Source organism: Schistocerca cancellata, chromosome 7 (genome assembly GCF_023864275.1).
Source record: "Schistocerca cancellata isolate TAMUIC-IGC-003103 chromosome 7, iqSchCanc2.1, whole genome shotgun sequence".
Taxonomy (NCBI): Eukaryota; Metazoa; Arthropoda; class Insecta; order Orthoptera; family Acrididae; genus Schistocerca; species Schistocerca cancellata.
In genome coordinates this window covers 611,349,713-611,371,147 of record NC_064632.1, presented here as the reverse complement: position 1 = coordinate 611,371,147, position 21,435 = coordinate 611,349,713, and the positions used below count along the sequence as shown (strand labels likewise).

The window sequence follows — 21,435 nt, the reverse complement described above, 5'->3', positions numbered from 1 at the left end:
CAAGCGAGGCATCGTTTGGCATTTACCATCATGATGTGTGGCTTATGAGCAGCCGCTCTACCATGAAATCAAAGTTTTCTCACCTCCCACCTAACTGTCATAGCACTTGCAGTGAATCCTGATGCAGTTTGGAATTCCTGTGTGATGGTCTGGATAGACGTCTGCCTATTACACATTGCGACCCTTTTCAACTGTCGGCACGCTCTGTCAGTCAACAAATGAGGTCGACCTGTACCCTTTTGTGCTGTATGCATCCCTTCACGTTTCCACTTCACTATCACATCAGAAACAGTGGTCCTACAGATATTTAGGAGAGTGGAAATGACACGTACAGACGTATGACACAGTGACCACATTCGAAGTCCGTGAGTTTTGTGGAGCACCCCATTCTGCTCTCTCACGATGTCTAATGACCACTGAGGTTGCTGATACGGATTACCTGTCAGTAGGTGGCAGTACAATGACAATGCACCTAATATGAAAAATGTATGTTTTTGGGGGTGTCCGAATACTTTTGATCACAGAGTATATGTTAATAACATAAACTCAGTCACTTTAAAATGGCATAAAAGGTCAAAACCTAGGTCTTAATTAAATAAGCAACAGTACAGATGGTGTGTTCATTGAAATATTATTGTATGACCGTTGCTCAGCAACATCAAAACCTGTGCATGTATAATAGTATACATGTTTTCACTATCCATGATTTTGGAAGTAATTGTATCTACCTTTGGGAGGAGAGAGTGATGGATTAAGGAAGGTTAAAAAGGGAGGGCAGATCACTTGAGACCATAGGATGAGAGGGACCCCGTTGCTTCCTCCTCTATCACCACACCACCTATACCAACTCCTCACGTATTTGCTCTCTCCCGCAGCACCCCAACCCTCTCTTCCTACCTGTTGTTTTCTTATTAGTCTGCAAATGTTTGTATACTCTGCATTGTTAACCGATGTACTATTTTGACGCCCTTTTTCATCTATTTTCCCCTTTCTAAAATACTTACTGAAAAACATTTCCAGGCCGGTAGTGGATTCTGAACATAATTAATTGATTATGAACTACATATTAAAACAGAGGAAATTAACAAGGTGGAACCTGGAGAAATGAAAGAAACAGTGCTCATTGAGAGTTTCAAAAAGAATACTAGCCAACAACTGACTGAAATGTGGAAAAGGAGTACAATGGAAGACGAATGGATAACTTTGATAGATGAACATTTAATTCTCTGCTTCCTTCACTATTTCATGTTTTCAGTTGTTTATCTGTGATAATATTATAAAATTTCTTATATGTTGTTGACTATTTATTTTCCTCTTATTTAAATAAACTTTTTTTCACAGTTTAGTAGAATACAGTATTGTATCACTGGTGCAGTTTCCAGACTCTCTGTGTTTATGTGAAGCACTCAGTTAATTGAGATGAGAAGGAAAAGGACTGGAGAGGTCTAGGAAAAGTGTATATTTCAGAAACGTCACACAGGTTTCCACCCTTAGCCTATTTAATATCTATAAATAGACATTTGTATTGTAAGAGTATTGTACCTGTCATCATCTCATTTTTAGCTGTATAGTTGCATCTCCATCATGTGCCGCTTGGTTCGTCCAATATCTGATGAATTAGATGCTTATACAGATAAGAGAATCACTACAATGCAATACAGTACCTGATAATAAATAATGAGAGATAATATTTCTTTGTCATGGAGAACATTTAAATATAAACATTTGTAAATTTGTTACAAGAATATGTTGCCTAATATCTGTTTTATCATCTTATTTAAACATCCATTAGTTCCTTTGGACCTCAGTATTCAAATCTTTTTAATCTTTAAAATATGTTTGTGAAAAATGTTGCATGTAATACATGAGGAAGAATCGGTACTGTGATGTCAAACGCTTTAAGCAATAGTACACGTTTCCTTTAAAATTTCTATATACACTCCTGGAAATTGAAATAAGAACACCGTGAATTCATTGTCCCAGGAAGGGGAAACTTTATTGACACATTCCTGGGGTCAGATACATCACATGATCACACTGACAGAACCACAGGCACATAGACACAGGCAACAGAGCATGCACAATGTCGGCACTAGTACAGTGTATATCCAACTTTCGCAGAAATGCAGGCTGCTATTCTCCCATGGAGACGATCGTAGAGATGCTGGATTTAGTCCTGTGGAACGGCTTGCCATGCCATTTCCACCTGGCGCCTCAGTTGGACCAGCGTTCGTGCTGGACGTGCAGACCGCGTGAGACGACGCTTCATCCAGTCCCAAACATGCTCAATGGGGGACAGATCCGGAGATCTTGCTGGCCAGGGTAGTTGACTTACACCTTCTAGAGCACGTTGGGTGGCACGGGATACATGCAGACATGCATTGTCCTGTTGGAACAGCAAGTTCCCTTGCCGGTCTAGGAATGGTAGAACGATGGGTTCGATGACGGTTTGGATGTACCGTGCACTATTCAGTGTCCCCTCGACGATCACCAGTGGTGTACGGCCAGTGTAGGAGATCGCTCCCCACACCATGATGCCGGGTGTTGGCCCTGTGTGCCTCGGTCGTATGCAGTCCTGATTGTGGCGCTCACCTGCATGGCGCCAAACACGCATACGACCATCATTGGCACCAAGACAGAAGCGACTCTCATCGCTGAAGACGACACGTCTCCATTCGTCCCTCCATTCACGCCTGTCGCGACACCACTGGAGGCGGGCTGCACGATGTTGGGGCGTGAACGGAAGACGGCCTAACGGTGTGCGGGACCGTAGCCCAGCTTCATGGAGACGGTTGCGAATGGTCCTCGCCGATACCCCAGGAGCAACAGTGTCCCTAATTTGCTGGGAAGTGGCGGTGCGGTCACCTACGGCACTGCGTAGGATCCTACGGTCTTGGCGTGCATCCGTGCGTCGCTGCGGTCCGGTCCCAGGTCGACGGGCACGTGCACCTTCCGCCGACCACTGGCGACAACATCGATGTACTGTGGAGACCTCATGCCCCACGTGTTGAGCAATTCGGCGGTACGTCCACCCGGCCTCCCGCATGCCCACTATACGCCCTCGCTCAAAGTCCGTCAACTGCACATACGGTTCACGTCCACGCTGTCGCGGCATGCTACCAGTGTTAAAGACTGCGATGGAGCTCCGTATGCCACGGCAAACTGGTTGACACTGACGGCAGCGGTGCACAAATGCTGCGCAGCTAGCGCCATTCGACGGCAACACCGCGGTTCCTGGTGTGTTCGCTGTGCCGTGCGTGTGATCATTGCTTGTACAGCCCTCTCGCAGTGTCCGGAGCAAGTATGGTGGGTCTGACACACCGGTGTCAATGTGTTCTTTTTTCCATTTCCAGGAGTGTATTCTGTATTTATATTTCTGCATATTTTCATTTAAAATGCAGTATAGTCTCCCATAGATATTTGTTTACATCTCATTGACATTACAGTGGCTGATCTACAGTACTCTCCTGTCATGAACATGAACCAATGCTTTGTGATGTAAAAATAATAAAATAGACAATTTTTCCTTTCACCATCTCAGTTTGCCAAGAATGCCACTACCATGAAAAAATTAAAAAGTATATAAATAAATAAAATCAGTGGTAGTATTCTTCTAATATATCTGTTTTCCATAACAGGTGTGTATCTTTTAAGATTTTCTAACTAACAATGAAAATGATCAATTATTTAATTGGATAAATAAAAAATCTACTCACCATGGCAGAACACACACATAAAAAAAGGGTTTTAACTGGCAAGCTTTCAGAGCCAGTGGCTCCTTCTTCAGACAGAATGGTTGAAGGAGAAGGAAGAGGGATGAAGGAAAAGGGCTCAAGAGCTCTAGGAAAAAGGGCAGATTTTGGGAAAATCACCCAGAACCACGGGTCAGGGGAGACTTACTGTACAGGATGAGAAGAAAAGACTGATTGTTTGGGACTGCATTGGATGAGATTTGAAAACCTTAGAGCTTAAAGGTGGAAGACAGGATTATATGCAGACAGAAATTACTGCCTAAACATAATTCAGGAGTTAATAAGAGTGAAAAGCTAAATGTATTGTACATAACGGAGGCGGGAGGGGGCTGGTGAAAAATAGACATGTAAGACAACGGAGTGAAGCAAAGAGTAGTTCCAATGAAGTAATACTGAGATGGAAGAAATTAAGGCCAGGTGGGTGGCGAGAACCAAGGACATGTTGTAGTGCTAGTTCCCACCAGCAGAGTTCTGAGAATCTGGTGTCTGGGGGAAGAGTCAAAATGGTGCGTGTGGTGAAACAGGTGCTAAGGTCACTATTGTCATGTTGTAGAGCATGCTCTGCAACAGGATACTGTGAGTTGCCAATATACATCCTCTTCCTGTTCCCATTCTTCCTAATTGATGATTTGGTGATAGTCACACCAATGTAGAATGCCAAACAGTGTTTACATAACAGATGGTATATGAGGTGTTGTTTCACAGGTGGCTCTCCCTCTGATAGTATGTGTTTCGCCAGTTATAGGGCTGTTGTGGTGGTAGGAGGTTGCATACGGTAATTCTTGCAGCGAGGACGGTCACGGGCAGGAGCCACAGTGTAGGGAGATGGGTGCAGAAAGGGCATAGGGGCTGACAAGAATATTGCGGATATTGGGAGGGCAACGGAAAGCTGTTCTAGGTGTGGTGGGCAAAATTTCAGACGGAATGGAACTCATTTCAGGGCATGATTTTAGGAAGTCATGGCCCTGTCAATGGTGTGCTTCGAAGTTGTTCTCTGGAGGGCTCAGCAGTACCAGGACTACCTCAGTCGTCCCTTACTAGCCTGCCAAGAACTCCTAACATCTAGCATTGCTTCACAACCCTTCTTCGGGTCTCTACAACATGACCCTAACATGTTACCTGCAGAACTCCAGGCTGTATGTTCGAAAAAAGCTGATGACTCCATCATTATCCTCCCAGCAGACGAAGGATCTACCACTGTAGTACTTGACTGAAAGGAGTATGTTAGTGAAGGTTTATGCCAGCTGTCTGATGCCTCTACATACAGCATCTGCCATCAAGATCCCATCCCACTGATTCAAACTGCCTGCAGTCCCTCCTTAAAACCTCAGGCCCCTCACAAGGACTGTCACCTCAATCCACAGAACTTCTCACCCCACATAACTTCTCACCCCATCCAAACCACACACTTCCACCTTTTACCTTCTTCCTGAGATCCACAAACACAATCTTCCTGGCTGTCCTATAGTTGCTGGCTTCAAAGCACCCACCAAATGTGTATCTGCCGTAGTTGATCTACATCTGCAACCCATAGTACAAAGACGCCCCTCCTACATCAAAGATACCAACCATTTCGTAGATCATCTAAAATCCATGCCTGTCCCACTCCCACCACACACCTTACTTGTCACCATTGATGCCACCTCCCTCTATACCAACATCCCTCACGTACTTTGTCTGTCAGCTGCTGAACATTTCCTCAGTTACTGCCCACCTGATTCCAGACCTATGACATCTTTCCTACTCACCTTAATCAACTTTATACCTACCAGCAACTACTCACCTTTGAGGGGCAGACATACAAACAGATAATGGGTACGGCCATGGGAACCAGGATGGTTCCTTCCTATGCAACCTTTTCATGGGTCACTTGGAGGGGGCTTTACTGGGATCTGTAAGTCTTCAGCCCCTGATTTGGTGTAGATACATTGATGACATATTTACCAAATGGACTCATGGTGAGGCTGACCTGCTAAAATTCCTAAAATGTCTGGATGCCTTCTCCCAATTAAATTTCACCTGGTCCTATTGAGAACCCCATGCCACTTTCCTTGATGTTGATCTTGTTCTCACTGAAGGCCAGCTACACACTTCCGTCCACATTAAACCTACCAACAAACAACACTACTTACATTTGGCAGTTGCTATCCTTTCCATGTCACATGTTCCCTCCCATACAGTCTTGGCACGCGAGCAGACGTATGTGTTGGGATGGAAACTCTTTACAGCAATATACCACCATTCTCATGTTAGTTTTCACTACAGGTAATTACCCCACCTGCCTACTTAAAAAGCATGTTTCCCTGGCCATCATATCCAATCCCAGTATTGCTTATCCCTCCAAAAAAGAACTTCGTAGCACACCATTGGGGACTTAGTATTATCCTGATCTGGAATGTGTTAATCAACTATTTCGACAGTGCCATGACTTCCTAAAATCATGCCCTGAAATGAGATCCATTCTGTCCGAAATTTTGCCCACCACACCTAGAATAGCTTTCCGTGACCCTCTCAATCTCTGCAATATTTTTGTCAGACCCTATGCTCCTGCACCTGTCGCCCTACCCTATGGCTCCTACCCGCATAACTGGCAAAACATATACTATCAAATGGAGAGCCACCTGTGAAACAACATGTCATATACCAGCTGTTAAGCAAACACTATTCGGTCTTCTACACCGGCATGACTACCACCAGATTATAAATTAGGATGAATGGGCATAGGCAGATGGTATATACTGGCAACTTGCAATATCCTGTTGCAGAGTATTCTCTACATGATGACATTCATGATCTCAGCACCTGTTTCATCACAGGTGCCATCTGGACTCTTCCCCCGACATTAGTTTCTCAGAACTCCGCAGGTGGGAACTAGCACTACAACATGTCCTTGGTTCTCGCCACCCACCTGGCCTTAATTTATGTTAATTTCTTCCGTCTCAGCATTTCTTCACTGTAACTACTCTTTGCTTCACTTCATTTTAGTGTTTTACATCTTTCATTGTCTTACACGTCTCTTTTTCACCATTCCCTTCCCACCTCTGTTATGTACAATGCACTTAGCTTTTCACTCTTATTAACTCGTGCATGATGTTTAAGCAGTAATCTCCATCTGCATATTACCTTGTCTTCCACTTTGAAGTGCTCAGGTTTTCACATCTATTCCTATGCAGTCCCCAACAATCAGTCTTTCCTTCTCATCCCATATGGTAAGTCTCTTTTGGCCTGCGGTTCTGGGTGACTTTCCCAAAATCTACCCCTTTTCCTAGACCTCTCCTGTCCTTTTCCTTCACAGCTTCAAAAGCTTGCCAGTGTAGATTCCAAGATTTTCTTCCACATTAATTACTTTATATTCATAAACTACATATAGTTTTCATAATCAGCTTTTTGTTTTGTGGATTTTCAGCCAGCAATTCATATGAGTGAAGCAAGATGGAAAGAGAGAGGAAATATCAGACAAAGAAACATGGATTCAGTATTTGAAAGACTATACTACTGTAGTAAGGAGCCACACACTGAAGATGAGGCTAACACAGTGTCATGTTTACAAGGTAAAAATATATTTATGTTTGACAATCATCAGTCTTTCCAAATTCTTCTTGCTTTGTTGTGATAGTCCAACTTTTTAACCACAAGTAATTTGCCACCTTTTCTCTACATGTTTAGATATTTTTGAGGAAAAAACTTACATATGTGACATGATAAAGTAGTCAAGTTAGAAATGGTAAATTTGCTGGTGTTCTGTACGAACCACATTAAGTACCTTTTGTCTCTGATAATGTAGAACTTGTCCAATAATGAACCATGGACCTTGCCGTTGGTGGGGAGGCTTGCGTGCCTCAGCGATACAGATGGCCGTACCGTAGGTGCAACCACAACGGAGGGGTATCTGTTGAGAGGCCAGACAAACATGTGGTTCCTGAAGAGGGGCAGCAGCCTTTTCAGTAGTTGCAAGGGCAACAGTCTGGATGATTGACTGATCTGGCCTTGTAACATTAACCAAAACGGCCTTGCTGTGCTGGTACTGCGAACGGCTGAAAGCAAGGGGAAACTACAGCCGTAATTTTTCCCGAGGACATGCAGCTCTACTGTATGATTAAATGATGATGGCGTCCTCTTGGGTAAAATATTCCGGAGGTAAAATAGTCCCCCATTCGGATCTCCGGGCGGGGACTACTCAAGAGGACGTCGTTATCAGGAGAAAGAAAACTGGCGTTCTACGGATCGGAGCGTGGAATGTCAGATCACTTAATCGGGCAGGTAGGTTAGAAAATTTAAAAAGGGAGATTGATAGGTTAAAGTTAGATATAGTGGGAATTAGTGAAGTTCGGTGGCAGGAGGAACAAGACTTTTGGTCAGGTGATTACAGGGTTATAAATACAAAATCAAATAGGGGTAATGCAGGAGTAGGTTTAATAATGAATAAAAAAATAGGAGTGCGGGTTAGCTACTACAAACAGCATAGTGAACGCATTATTGTGGCCAAGATAGACACAAAGCCCATGCCTACTACAGTAGTACAAGTTTATATGCCAACTAGCTCTGCAGATGATGAAGAAATAGATGAAATGTATGACGAGATAAAAGAAATTATTCAGATAGTGAAGGGAGACGAAAATTTAATAGTGATGGGTGACTGGAATTCGTCAGTAGGAAAAGGGAGAGAAGGAAACATAGTAGGTGAATATGGATTGGGGGGAAGGAATGAAAGAGGAAGCCGCCTTGTAGAATTTTGCACAGAGCATAACTTAATCATAGCTAACACTTGGTTCAAGAATCATGAAAGGAGGCTGTATACATGGAAGAAGCCTGGAGATACTGACAGGTTTCAGATAGATTATATAATGGTAAGACAGAGATTTAGGAACCAGGTATTAAATTGTAAGACATTTCCTGGGGCAGATGTAGATTCTGACCACAATCTATTGGTTATGAACTGCAGATTGAAACTGAAGAAACTGCAAAAAGGTGGGAATTTAAGGAGATGGGACCTGGATAAACTGAAAGAACCAGAGGTTGTAGAGAGTTTCAGGGAGAGCATTAGGGAACAATTGACAGGAATGGGGGAAAGAAATACAGTAGAAGAAGAATGGGTAGCTCTGAGGGATGAAGTGGTGAAGGCAGCAGACGATCAAGTAGGTAAAAAGACGCGGGCTAATAGAAATCCCTGGGTAACAGAAGAAATATTGAATTTAATTGATGAAAGGAGAAAATATAAAAATGCAGTAAATGAAGCAGGCAAAAAGGAATATAATCGTCTCAAAAATGAAATCGACAGGAAGTGCAAAATGGCTAAGCAGGGATGGCTAGAGGACAAATGTAAGGATGTAGAGGCTTGTCTCACTAGGGGTAAGATAGATACTGCCTACAGGAAAATTAAAGAGACCTTTGGAGAGAAGAGAACCACTTGTATGAATATCAAGAGCTCAGATGGCAACCCAGTTCTAAGCAAAGAAGGGAAAGCAGAAAGGTGGAAGGAGTATATAGAGGGTTTATACAAGGGCGATGTACTTGAGGACAATATTATGGAAATGGAAGAGGATGTAGATGAAGATGAAATGGGAGATAAGATACTGCGTGAAGAGTTTGACAGAGCACTGAAAGACCTGAGTCAAAACAAGGCCCCGGGAGTAGACAACATTCCATTAGAACTACTGATGGCCTCAGGAGAGCCAGTCATGACAAAACTCTACCATCTGGTGAGCACGATGTATGAGACAGGCGAAATACCCTCAGACTTTAAGAAGAATATAATAATTCCAATCCCAAAGAAAGCAGGTGTTGACAGATGTGAAAGTTACCGAACTATCAGTTTAATAAGTCACAGCTGCAAAATACTAACGCGAATTCTTTACAGACGAATGGAAAAACTGGTAGAAGCCGACCTCGGGGAAGATCAGTTTGGATTCCGTAGAAATGTTGGAACACGTGAGGCAATACTGACCTTACGACTTATCTTGGAAGAAAGATTAAGAAAAGGCAAACCTACGTTTCTAGCATTTGTAGACTTAGAGAAAGCTTTTGACAATGTTGACTGGAATACTCTCTTTCAAATTCTGAAGATGGCAGGGGTAAAATACAGGGAGCGAAAGACTATTTACAATTTGTACAGAAACCAGATGGCAGTTATAAGAGTCGAGGGGCATGAAAGGGAAGCAGTGGTTGGGAAAGGAGTGAGACAGGGTTGTAGCCTCTCCCCGATGTTATTCAATCTGTATATTGAGCAAACAGTAAAGGAAACAAAAGAAAAATTCGGAGTAGGTATTAAAATTCATGGAGAAGAAGTAAAAACTTTGAGGTTCGCCGATGACATTGTAATTCTGTCAGAGACAGCAAAGGACTTGGAAGAGCAGTTGAACGGAATGGACAGTGTCTTGAAAGGAGGATATAAGATGAACATCAACAAAAGCAAAACGAGGATAATGGAATGTAGTCAAATTAAGTCGGGTGATGCTGAGGGAATTAGATTAGGAAATGAGACACTTAAAGTAGTAAAGGAGTTTTGCTATTTAGGGAGTAAAATAACCGATGATGGTCGAAGTAGAGAGGATATAAAATGTAGACTGGCAATGGCAAGGAAAGCGTTTCTCAAGAAGAGAAATTTGTTAACATCGAGTATAGATTTAGGTGTCAGGAAGTCGTTTCTGAAAGTATTTTTATGGAGTGTAGCCATGTATGGAAGTGAGACATGGACGATAACTAGTTTGGACAAGAAAGAGAATAACTAATGAGGAGGTATTGAATAGGATTGGGGAGAAGAGAAGTTTGTGGCACAACTTGACTAGAAGAAGGGATCGGTTGGTAGGACATGTTCTGAGGCATCGAGGGATCACAAATTTAGCATTGGAGGGCAGCGTGGAGGGTAAAAATCGTAGAGGGAGACCAAGAGATGAATACACTAAGCAGATTCAGAAGGATGTAGGTTGCAGTAGGTACTGGGAGATGAAGAAGCTTGCACAGGATAGAGTAGCATGGAGAGCTGCATCAAACCAGTCTCAGGACTGAAGACCACAACAACAACATTTCTTAAATGCAAAAGAAGTCACAGATGAGGAGGAAGGCTTTTGGACAAGTTTAACTTGATATGATCTGACTAAATGAGAACTGAGTTATAACCCATGTTAAATGTTCTGTCAAGCTGAATATACCACCTTTAACTGGAAAGAATCTTCAAAAATGTACAGTATATTTGGCAAACCTTGCTCAATATTTATTCTGTAGGTCTTTACTTGTAAGTTGTAATTTTATAATAGGCGTAAGAGAGACTAAATATTGTTTTTATTGTACCACCTTGTGTGACTGTCTCCCTTTATTTGGAAACATATTGTCATTTCTGTGTAACATTTTTATTTATTTTCTGTAACTGTCTTGCAGTTTGGATTGATGTTGCGTTTATCAAGTTGTGACAGGTAGCATATAACATCTGAGGCTTGAAAACACTTGAGCACTGAGCTGTAAGTTGCCATATTATAAGCTATTGTAACACCTACAAAGTTTATAGTAATAACATTTACATGAATGAAAAGTGTAGACTATATAACTTTGGTGCACACAGCATTGATCTTGAATTAATTTGTACTTTCATAACACAATTTCTGTGTGTCATTGTTTTTGAAAGCTGGAAAAGATAGACGAAGGTACATGCAAAGAATTTTTCAGAATCCAGCATGGTTATTTTACAAATAAATATTTAATGATGAAACATACCATTGGTCTTATGTATAGCAATTGCAGAAACTGTTTTGTGTGTGTGTGTGTGTGTGTGTGTGTGTGTGTGTGTGTTTTCTGATGAAGGCGAAAGCTTCATTTGACAGTCTTTTCGTTGTGCCTACCTGCGACTCATCATCTCCGCTATATGGCAATTAACAGCTACCCTTTTCATAATATTGTCATTATTCCAGCCTGGATTTTCCATTGTTTAAAATTGCTCTTGAGTTACCTGACGACTTTCTGGATTATGACAGTGATTTTTGGAAGCTGATTACCCCAAAAACACTGCAGTGCCTGTCACTTGTAGTCATCTAGCCTTCCACAAGGTCATCTCTACAGCACAGTATTCTCATCCTCACTCTTAGTCATATGCACTCTTAAGATGTGATATACAAAGGTATAATACCACTGCTTGTCTTGAAGTCTCTTGATGACCCCACTCCTCTCCTGAGTATTTCACAAAAAGTCATACTAGTAAGTAAAATTGCTATAGAATTTCATACTTGAAACACTTTCAGCTGGAATATAAATAAAAATACTAACAATTTGGTTGCAAATGTTATTTCCTAAACTGCCAGAAATCCTGCTTGTACATAGTCACTGTTGGTTAAGCTGTATTTTGCTCAAATATACCTGCACCATCTAGTAACCAGTACTTGAACATTGCCCTCCACTGAGCATTCCATTTGCATTGGAAGCATAACACACACATGACTGAAAGAAAACAGCAAGAAAGCTTGCCCATAAAATTATTGGCAATGTATTTGCAGGCCAGCCGTGCCATTATTATGAGTGTCAGCCCCATAGTCTTAATTTTGGTATCTGTAAGGAAACAGTCATTTGTATCAATATAATTCTTTAAAAATACGAAGGTGTAGTAATTCTTCAGTTTCTTTGACATTTGAGCTCTTATATGTCATCTTTCATGTGTAATTGTGCAAGAGAAATGAAAGGCGATGAAACTGCATCCACATCTACATCTACATTTACATGGATACTCTGCAAATCACATTCAAATGCCTGGCAGAGTGTTCATCGAACCACCTTCACAATTTTCTGTTATTCCAATCTCATATATTGCGTGGAAAGGATGAACACCTATATCTTTCCATACGAGCTCTGATTTCCCTTATTTTATCATGCTGATCATTCCTCCCTGTGTAGATCAGTGTCAACAAATATTTTTGCATTCGGATGAGAAAGTTGGTGATTGGAATTTCGTGAGAAGATTCTGTCGCATCGAAAAATGCCTTCCTTTTAATGATCAACATAAATATAACATTGTTCGCAGCTGTATTTTAACCATCATTCTATATCTGTTGAAACAAGTTATTAGTAATTTGTTGCAATAGTAATCTGACTGTTTTGGAACTTCTTTTTCATACATTTAGAAAGTGTAAGCACTGTTGTGCAGATGACACATAAATTAAATAATGTATATGTCATCTGTGTAACAATGCTTATACTTTGTAAATGACACATGGTAGCTCCAGAGATATCAAATTACTGTCACAACAAATTAACTACTAACTTGTTTCAATAGATACAGAATGACAGTCAAAATGCAGTTGCCAACAATGTTATATGTACGTCAATTTATGTAGATAACATACATGTCGCATGGTAACGGCAGTATTATCCACAGCGGACCTGTAGCGAAAGTGAAACAAATAAAAATTAATGTCACACTGCAGCAAGTCCAGACACTCCTTAAAAATATGTCATTTGCTGGCATGCACTACGCTACAGCTCCTATGGAACATAAATAATGTATATAATCTGCACCTGTGGTGTAGGAGTAATGTCTTTGACAAGTCATCAAAACATCTTGGATCTTGGGTTTTTACCCTATTCACTGTTTAAATTTTGAATAAAAATCAGCAGTGATGGTGGCCAAAGACTTTCCATAGAAGGTCGTAGACCTTGTCAAAGAGGACGGAGGAGTGGAAAGAATTTAAGAGCAATATTTTAGCCTTGGAATGGGGAATTCGCCTAAAAAGCAGAAGAATCAGTGGGCACAATGGCAAGATGATGCAGAAGGCACTGGAAACTACTACATGAAAGACATGTGATAGGTATCCACAAGATTTGGGACCTGTAATTGAAAAGGTGTTATTACAATCCCTCCATTGGTAAAATATTATGGATTAGTACCCCATTTGGATGCCGAGCAGGAGACTGCCAAGAGGGAATTCAACATGTGAAAAAATTGAATAACCTAGGAAAAGGGTAACATTCCACAAGACAGTGTGTAGAAATTCAGAAGTTTGAGTGTTGTGGGAAAACTAGAAATGAAATGCAAGCCACCATCTAGATATAGTGAGGGTCAGTGAAGTGAAATGTAAAGACAGTAAGGATTTCAGGTTAGGCAAGTACAGGGTAATATCTAAAGCTCAGAAAATTGTGTAACAAGAGGAGGATTAATAATAAATAGGAAGATAGGGCAGAGAGTGAATTACTGTGAACAGCTCAATGATAGTGTTGTCGTCATCAGAATTGACAGTGAGCCAATGCCAACAATTGTTCAGGAATACATCTTGACATTACAAGCAGAAGATGAAGAGAGGGTGAAACTATTATATGATCTTATAATCATGTGTGATTAGAAAAATATGGCATGAGACGAAGTCAGAGTAATGGGAGAATATGGGCTTGATATTTTTACTGTAGATTATGTATTGAGGAAAGAATTTGCACATTTATATGATTTATAACACTAACATGCTGTGAAATAAACTAATGTTACCCTCTGAGAGGATTTCAAAGTTCAACTGCGCATGTGTTTAATGGAAAAGAGTATCAGACTATAATTTCGAATTATGTGAAATTGACAGTAAAACCAAACGGGCCTTAACCTTTGGAGTAAACAGAAGTGGTAAAATTATGAGTGAATGAAGAAAAATGAACAGTCACCAGCCTAATTAAGCACATTAATTTGGAAATATGTATTTGAGAAAATTGGATATTAGTTATTGAAATTACTTTGAGGATACAAACTGACACAGTGCACTCTGTACTGTGTTTAGCAGCAGTTACTAATGATGACCACAATCATTCACACTGAAACATCACTGCATGAAGTGCAGAACTAATTTTGGACATGAGGGGCTCCTATCTTGATGGACATGAATAACATCTTAAATACACTGTTTAAGCTCCTCTGCATATAGCAGTTTTCCTTAGCAACAGTAATAGTTCATTTTTTTTCTTAATGGGAGAACAATATGATGGAGACCCATAAATTGGTATTTTTTCACTAGCCAAGGTTCTTTGATTGTTGCAAAAGTAAAATCTCTAAAAGCTAATCATTCACTTAAATTACTTTGCAAGGTAATAAAATGCAATGCTGGGCTTAATTAACTTCAAAAGGGACACATTCATGATGTGTACCAAAACTACACTATCTTTGAAAATGTGCATAACTTCACTTCTAATAGTACTACCACAAATCAGTTCATTAAAGATTTAATCACCTGTGAAGCAGGTATTCTTGGCAGTAATATTTACACAATCTTGCACTGTAATCTTACAAAACTACATTTTATAAAAAAAAACTAATGATACTTTAGCAAAAGAGTATACAACTTCTTTTTTATGGTTTTAGCTTTTAAGTAATTAAGCTTTTCACTTTCCTATTGGTTGATCTTTAAATTTTTGTACTTAAAATTCCTACCTTAACAATTTCACTTGGAGTAGTCCATAAACAAAGCATCCAAATTTTACTTCAACTTTAGCTACTTCTTTTACTTTAGACAAAGATCTCTTTTAAATGCATGAATGCCAGAATTGCTCATTTAAATCAGGATACTCGGTTTTAGTAGCGCTTAGGTGAGTAACCTGCTTAGTTTCCTGATCAGGATGAAGTTATGGTTTTGAACATGAATTGATGTTTTTTGTGATTATTACTGAAACAATACACAAATTAACTGGTCCATGCCAATATACATTCCATAATTGAATGCATGGAGTCTGTGAGGCAGTGGCGAAGATTAGTGGCAGGCGAAATGGCGGCTAACTGTACTCACGGCTCTTGATGTGTGAATGCTCTATAAAATCTCTTCTTGGCATCAGATTTTCAACACATTAGAGCTATTCCATTATTCCGTGAACACCAAATAATAGCCAGATCCACATCTGAGGCAAGTCCCTTCTAATGCAGCTTCCAATTGCATGTCATAGCACCATCAAGGTGTTTTGTGCTAAGGCTAGCCACACGCTGCGTGCTGTTCACACAAAGGATCCGCTCAGTTCGACCGCCGAGCCCACCTTTTACATTGCACCATGCCACTTTCGTTATGGAAGGGCTTCCCTAAACCATTTATTTGTTCAAATACAAGTGCCCTAATCATGAACCAGCTTTTAACAAACATACTTCTTTCATAAACATATTCATATTATAATAATGTAAAATTTCAATATATTATTTTGCTTTTTTTATATCCACATTAAAAAAACTTAAATTTTCTTGCCATACATCAACGAGTTCAAACAACACAGAATGCACACTTCATAATTTGCAGATACATAGTTACTTAAAATAAACGTGCTCCTAATGTAAGTGTTACAGACTAATAAATTTACAGAAAGCTTTTGACAACGTAGAGTAGAAAATGCTCTTTGGAATTTTGAATGTAGTAGGGATAAAATACTGACAGCATAAGTTTATCTACAAATTGTACAGCAAAACAGGCTGCAGTTCTAAGAGTCAAAGAATGTGAGAAAGAGGCAGTATTGATAAGGATGTGAAAAAAGTTGTTGCCTTTCTCTCGTGTTATTCAGTCTCTGCATAAGGCAAGCAGCAAAGGGAACCAAAGAGAACTATGTAAAGGAAAGCAAAGTTCGGGGAAAGTAAACAAAATCTTTGAGGTGATTCTTCAGTTTCTCTCAGCGTATTTCTTGCTCGAACAGTCCACAGGTGTACTACCAGTCCATAGTGTCCAACAGGCACAATATTTCAGCAATCAGACATGTCGCCATTGTCAGGTGCGCGACGCCACCACAGACGCCGACGCCAGCATCTCAGCGACCGCCGACGGGCGACCACAAAGAGAATGCCTCACAGGGGGCGGGGATTTAAGATGGCCACCTGCCCTCAGAAGCTCAAATCGTCAGCACGCCTGACGATGGCGACATGTCTGATCACCGTAATATTGTGCCCGTTGGACACTATGGACTGGCAGTACACCTGTGGACTGTTCGAGCAAACACTTGCAGGTTCATTGTGACATTGTGATTCTATTAGAGATTGCAAAGATCTGTTGAATTGAATGGATGGAAATACTGAATCAAACTGGGGAGAAAAGGAAATGTATGGTAAAACTTGTGTAAAAGAAGGGTAGGTTGATAAATCATCCAGAGCCATCAAGGAATAATCAATAATGTAGTGATGGAGGTAAGGGGGATGGGGAAGTTAAAATGTGTAGAGAGTGAGTAAACATCAGATGGATGTAGGTAGTTGTAGTTTTGCAGAGATAAAGAGGCTTGTACAAGATAGACCAGTTTTCCAGTTGAAGACCATAGCAGCAACAAGTATAAGCAAACACATCAGTCATTGTGAGAATTCAGGTAAACCATTGTCATTGGAAATGTTTTACATTCATGGCAAGGTGCAATTACTTCTGAAGTATTAAATTACAGGGTAGTGAGTCTTCTGGAAACCTGTAATTCTCGGGGAATTCCATAAAATGTCAGGGAATTCTGTGTTTTTAACCTAACATTGAAATTTTAATTTTATTGAGTTTTATAAATCACAAATTTTAAAATATTTAGTATTTCAAAGTGTGTTAATTATATGGATAATATTACACATAATTTATTGATGTTTAAAAATTGCAGTCGAACTACTGCTTATGGGTATAATGTTGGAGTTTTGAGCTCAGTTCCTGTGCTTGCAGAAAAATGATAATGAATTAAGGATAGATCTACCTTTTTGCAAGTACACAAATTATAGTTTTATCATCCATACATGTTTCACCACAGTTGTGGCATCCTCAGATTGATTTTTATTATTTTCCTTTTATTTTACATTGTATGTGTCCTAAGGCTACCAACCAAAATCAGCCACCGGTCTAAATTAGGACACCTTGTCATCACTGTACTATTTTCCTATTCCTTAGCTGTGACAAGCTTGTTTTGTGTATCAGACAAGTTTTTGTGTAGTTGAGCTGTGCGTTTTCTCCTGTTCGTTTGTAAATTCTGTATTCTGTTATGTTGCTGTGGCTTGGACACTTGTTTCACTGCACAAATTTACATCTTTGATGCACTTGTGACTGTCAGAAGAATGTCAGAGACATAAATTTGTGCAGTGAAATGAGTCTCCAAGACACAGCAACTTAATACAAATTTTGATCTGCATCTAACTCTGTGGATGCTTGTTGATATCAGTTGTAAACTCTCTCTCTCTCTCTCTCTCTCTCTCTCTCTCTCTCTCTCTCTCTCTCTCTCTCTCTCTCTCTCTTTTTTAGAACATCTGAAGGTCTAACATGGCCACTTGGATTTTGGGCCAATTGATTTATTTTGTGGCTCTGTGTAGGGAACCGGAAAAGATTGCAGGGAAGCTGAGCAGTCAACTGCCAAGATTTAGGCTCCTGTAGCCCATTGTAACTGCATTTCCATAGTACTGTGTGGCACTCTTGCATAATTTTCTTCAGTATAAAACCAAAATGTGAAACCAAGAGAAAGTCTCCTTGCTAGATACCAGTCCAGATCTAGAAGGCATCTCAAATCTCTTCTCTGAATTTCACTTTGGAGATGGTGTCAGTCAAGGTCTGTTAGATCATTGCTGTTCTTTTGGTATACCAACTCATTTCTTTCACAATTTGGAACAGTACAGTTTGATCGTACATTTTTCCTGTTACAAAGCTGTAACTGTAGCTGATCAGGAAGCAAGTACAAAATATATAAGCATTAGAATTAAAACCAGAAAGCCTATTTATTGTGTGTATTAAGTCATCTTCATATACTGTGTCCTATAATGTGGCATAAGTTATGTAGAAGACTATTACTGTTTATAGCAAACTTTCTGGTTTTCATTGTGCAACCCGCATGTTACATACCCACTTTCCAATTGGCTGTATTCACAGTTTATTAATAGGATAATTGTACGACATATCAACACCTTGAAAATGGCCTGTAAAACTGAAATTAGCCAGTCGTGCGAGATATAATAAAGTGGATATGGGTCAAAAACATTTGAGGTGGAATACTTAAAAACATCTTTACAAATACACAGCTGTGCTATCACACATGAGGAAAATGATTGAGGCCCTTGCGGCTGTCTGTACAAGAGATTCATTCTGAAATTCTGAAAGAGTCTGATGTCTCTGCACTAACAAGGAAATGGTCAGACCTGCCAAGTTGAAACTTCCCCCACCCCCCACCCCCCCACCCCCCCACTCGTAGTTAGTGATGGTTGAAATTGACATGCTCTTTACTGGCGTTATTGTGTCCTCCATCCTTATTAGAGAAGGCGGCTGGATTTATACAGATCCCAGTTCATGCGCAGTAGTCTCTAATTCCAAGCATCTAACATATGTTGCAGGTATGTATCCACGTTTTCCTGATGAAGGCAGTACATACTTTTTAAGGTACAGTTGAATACCACACCTGTATATAAAACACCCATTTGTGACCACATATCTACTTGCTCAATGCTGTATTTTTATGCTACTGCACGATCATCATATACCTGTGTTTACACCTTTCACTGGAACTGCAATTGCTGCCATGTGAAGAAGTCCCTCCACTATAACTTGTAGCAATGGTACTGTAGGGAGAAAGTCACCATTTCTTATATATGACTCTTGACTAGACAGAATTTGATATTCAAACAGTGAAAAATCTAGGATGGAATATAACAATATTATAGAAGAAAGTTGCCACTCATCATATAGGGAAGTACTGAGTCGCAGATACACAAGAAAGACTTTCACATATAAAGCTTTCAGTCAGTAAGGCCTTTGTCAAAAGCACACACACACACACACACAAACTGCAGTCTCAGGCAACTGAAACCACAATGCCAGCAGCAGCACCAGTGCATGATGGGAGTGGAGAGTGGGTGGGGGTAAGGAGGAGGCTGGGGCGGGGTGGGAGAGGGATAGTTCAGTGGGGGTGGCGGACAGTGCAGTATTGCAGGCTAGATGGAGGGCAGGGGAGAGATGGGGGGAAGTAGTGGAAAAGGAGAGAAGTAAAAAGACTGGGTGTGATGGTGGAATGATGACTGTGTAGTCCTAGAATGGGAACAGCGAAGGGGCTGGATGGGTGAGGACAGTGACTAACGAAGGTTGAGGCCAGGAGGGTTACGAGAACATAGTATGTATTCGAGGGAAATTCCCACTTGTGCATGCCAGTGAAGCTGGTGTTGGTGGGAAGGATCCATGAAGCACAGGCTGTGAAGCAGTCATTGAAATGAAGGATGTCATGTTTGGCAGCATGATCAGCAACAGGGTGGTCCACTTGTTTTTGGCAACAGTTTGTCGGTGGCCATTCATGCAGACAGACAGCTTGTCGGTTGTCATGCCCATATAGAATGCTGCACAGTAGTTGCAGGTTAGCTTGTAGATCACCTGACTAGTTTCATAGGTAGTCCTGGCTTTGATCGGATAGGTGATGTTTGTGACACGACTGGAGTAGGTGGTGGTGGGAGGACATATGGGACAAGTCTTCAAACTAGTTCTATTACAGGAGTATGAGCCATGAGATAAAGGGTTGGGAGTAGGGGTTGCATAAGGATGGATGAATATATTGTGTAGGTTTGGTGGACGGCGGAATACCACTGTGGGAGGGGTGGGAAGGAGAGTGGGCAGGACATTTCTCATTTCAGGGCATGACGAGAGGTAGTCGAAACCCTGGCGGAGAATGTAATTCAGTTTCTCCAGTCTTGAGTCATACTCAGTCACGAGGCAAACACTCCTCTATGGTCAGACAGTGGGGTTTTGGTAGGTGGTGGGAGACTGGAAAGATAAGGCATGGGAGATTTGTTTTTGTACAAGGTTGCCAGGATAATTATGGTGAGTGTGAAGGCTTCAGTGAGACCATGAGTATATTTTGAGAGGGACCGCTCATCACTGCAGTTGCGATGACCATGGCTGGCTAGGCTGTACGGAAGGGACTTTTTGGTATGGAAGGGGTTGCAGCTGTCGAAGTGGAGGTATTGCTGGTGGCTAGTAGGTTTGTTATGGGCAGAGGTACTGATGTAGCCATTATTGAGGTGGAGGTCAACATCTAGGAATGTTGTTAGTTGGGTTGAGTAGGACCATGTGAAGCAAAAGGGGGAGAAGTTGTTGAGATTCTGGAGGAATGTGGATAGGGTGTCCTCACCCTCGATAGAGATCGCACAATTGTCATTAATGAATCTGAACCAGGTTAGGGGTTTAAGATTCTGGATGTTTAGGAAGGATTTCTCTAGATGTTCCATGAAAAGGTTGGCATAGGATGGTGCCCATAGTCGTACACCGGATTTGTTTGTAGATAATGCCTTCCATTGGATGTTGGAAAAAGAAATATTCAATAGTAGTAAGGACCTGGGCATTGGAAATGTTAGTGTAAGGGGAGGTGGCATCAGTAATGCCAAGCAGGGCACCATTTGGTAAAGGGACAGGAACTGTGGAAAGTTAGTGGAGGAAATGGTTGGTATCTTTTATATAGGAGGGTAGATCCCTGGTAATAGGTTGAAGGTGTTGGTCTGCAAGACTAGAGATTCTCTCAGTAACCGAACACAATGTGGCATCCTGCATGGTTAGGTTTATGGGCTTTAGGAAGCATGTAGAAGGTAGGACTGTGGGGAGTGGTAGGGGTGAGTAGAGATGGATTCCGGGACAGGCTCTAGGATGGGCATAAGGATTTGAGGAGCGACCGGAGATCTTTCTGGATTTCTGGAACGGGTCACTGGCAAGGTTTGTGGGAGGAAGTATCTGATAGCTGACTGAGGCCTTCCGCCAGGTAATCCTTGTGATTCAAAATAACAGTGGTG

General features: G+C 41.0%; 1 protein-coding gene across 1 annotated transcript in view; it reads left to right on the top strand.

Annotated features, from left to right (window-relative positions):
- LOC126092292 (uncharacterized) overlaps window positions 1–21,435 on the top strand; it is a 230,263-nt gene that overhangs the window by 189,580 nt on the left and 19,248 nt on the right. Inside the window, exon 7 of the mRNA XM_049907811.1 lies at window positions 7,159–7,303. Within this exon, the coding sequence (XP_049763768.1) occupies window positions 7,159–7,303 (145 nt within the window). The remainder of the gene's footprint in view (window positions 1–7,158; window positions 7,304–21,435) is intronic.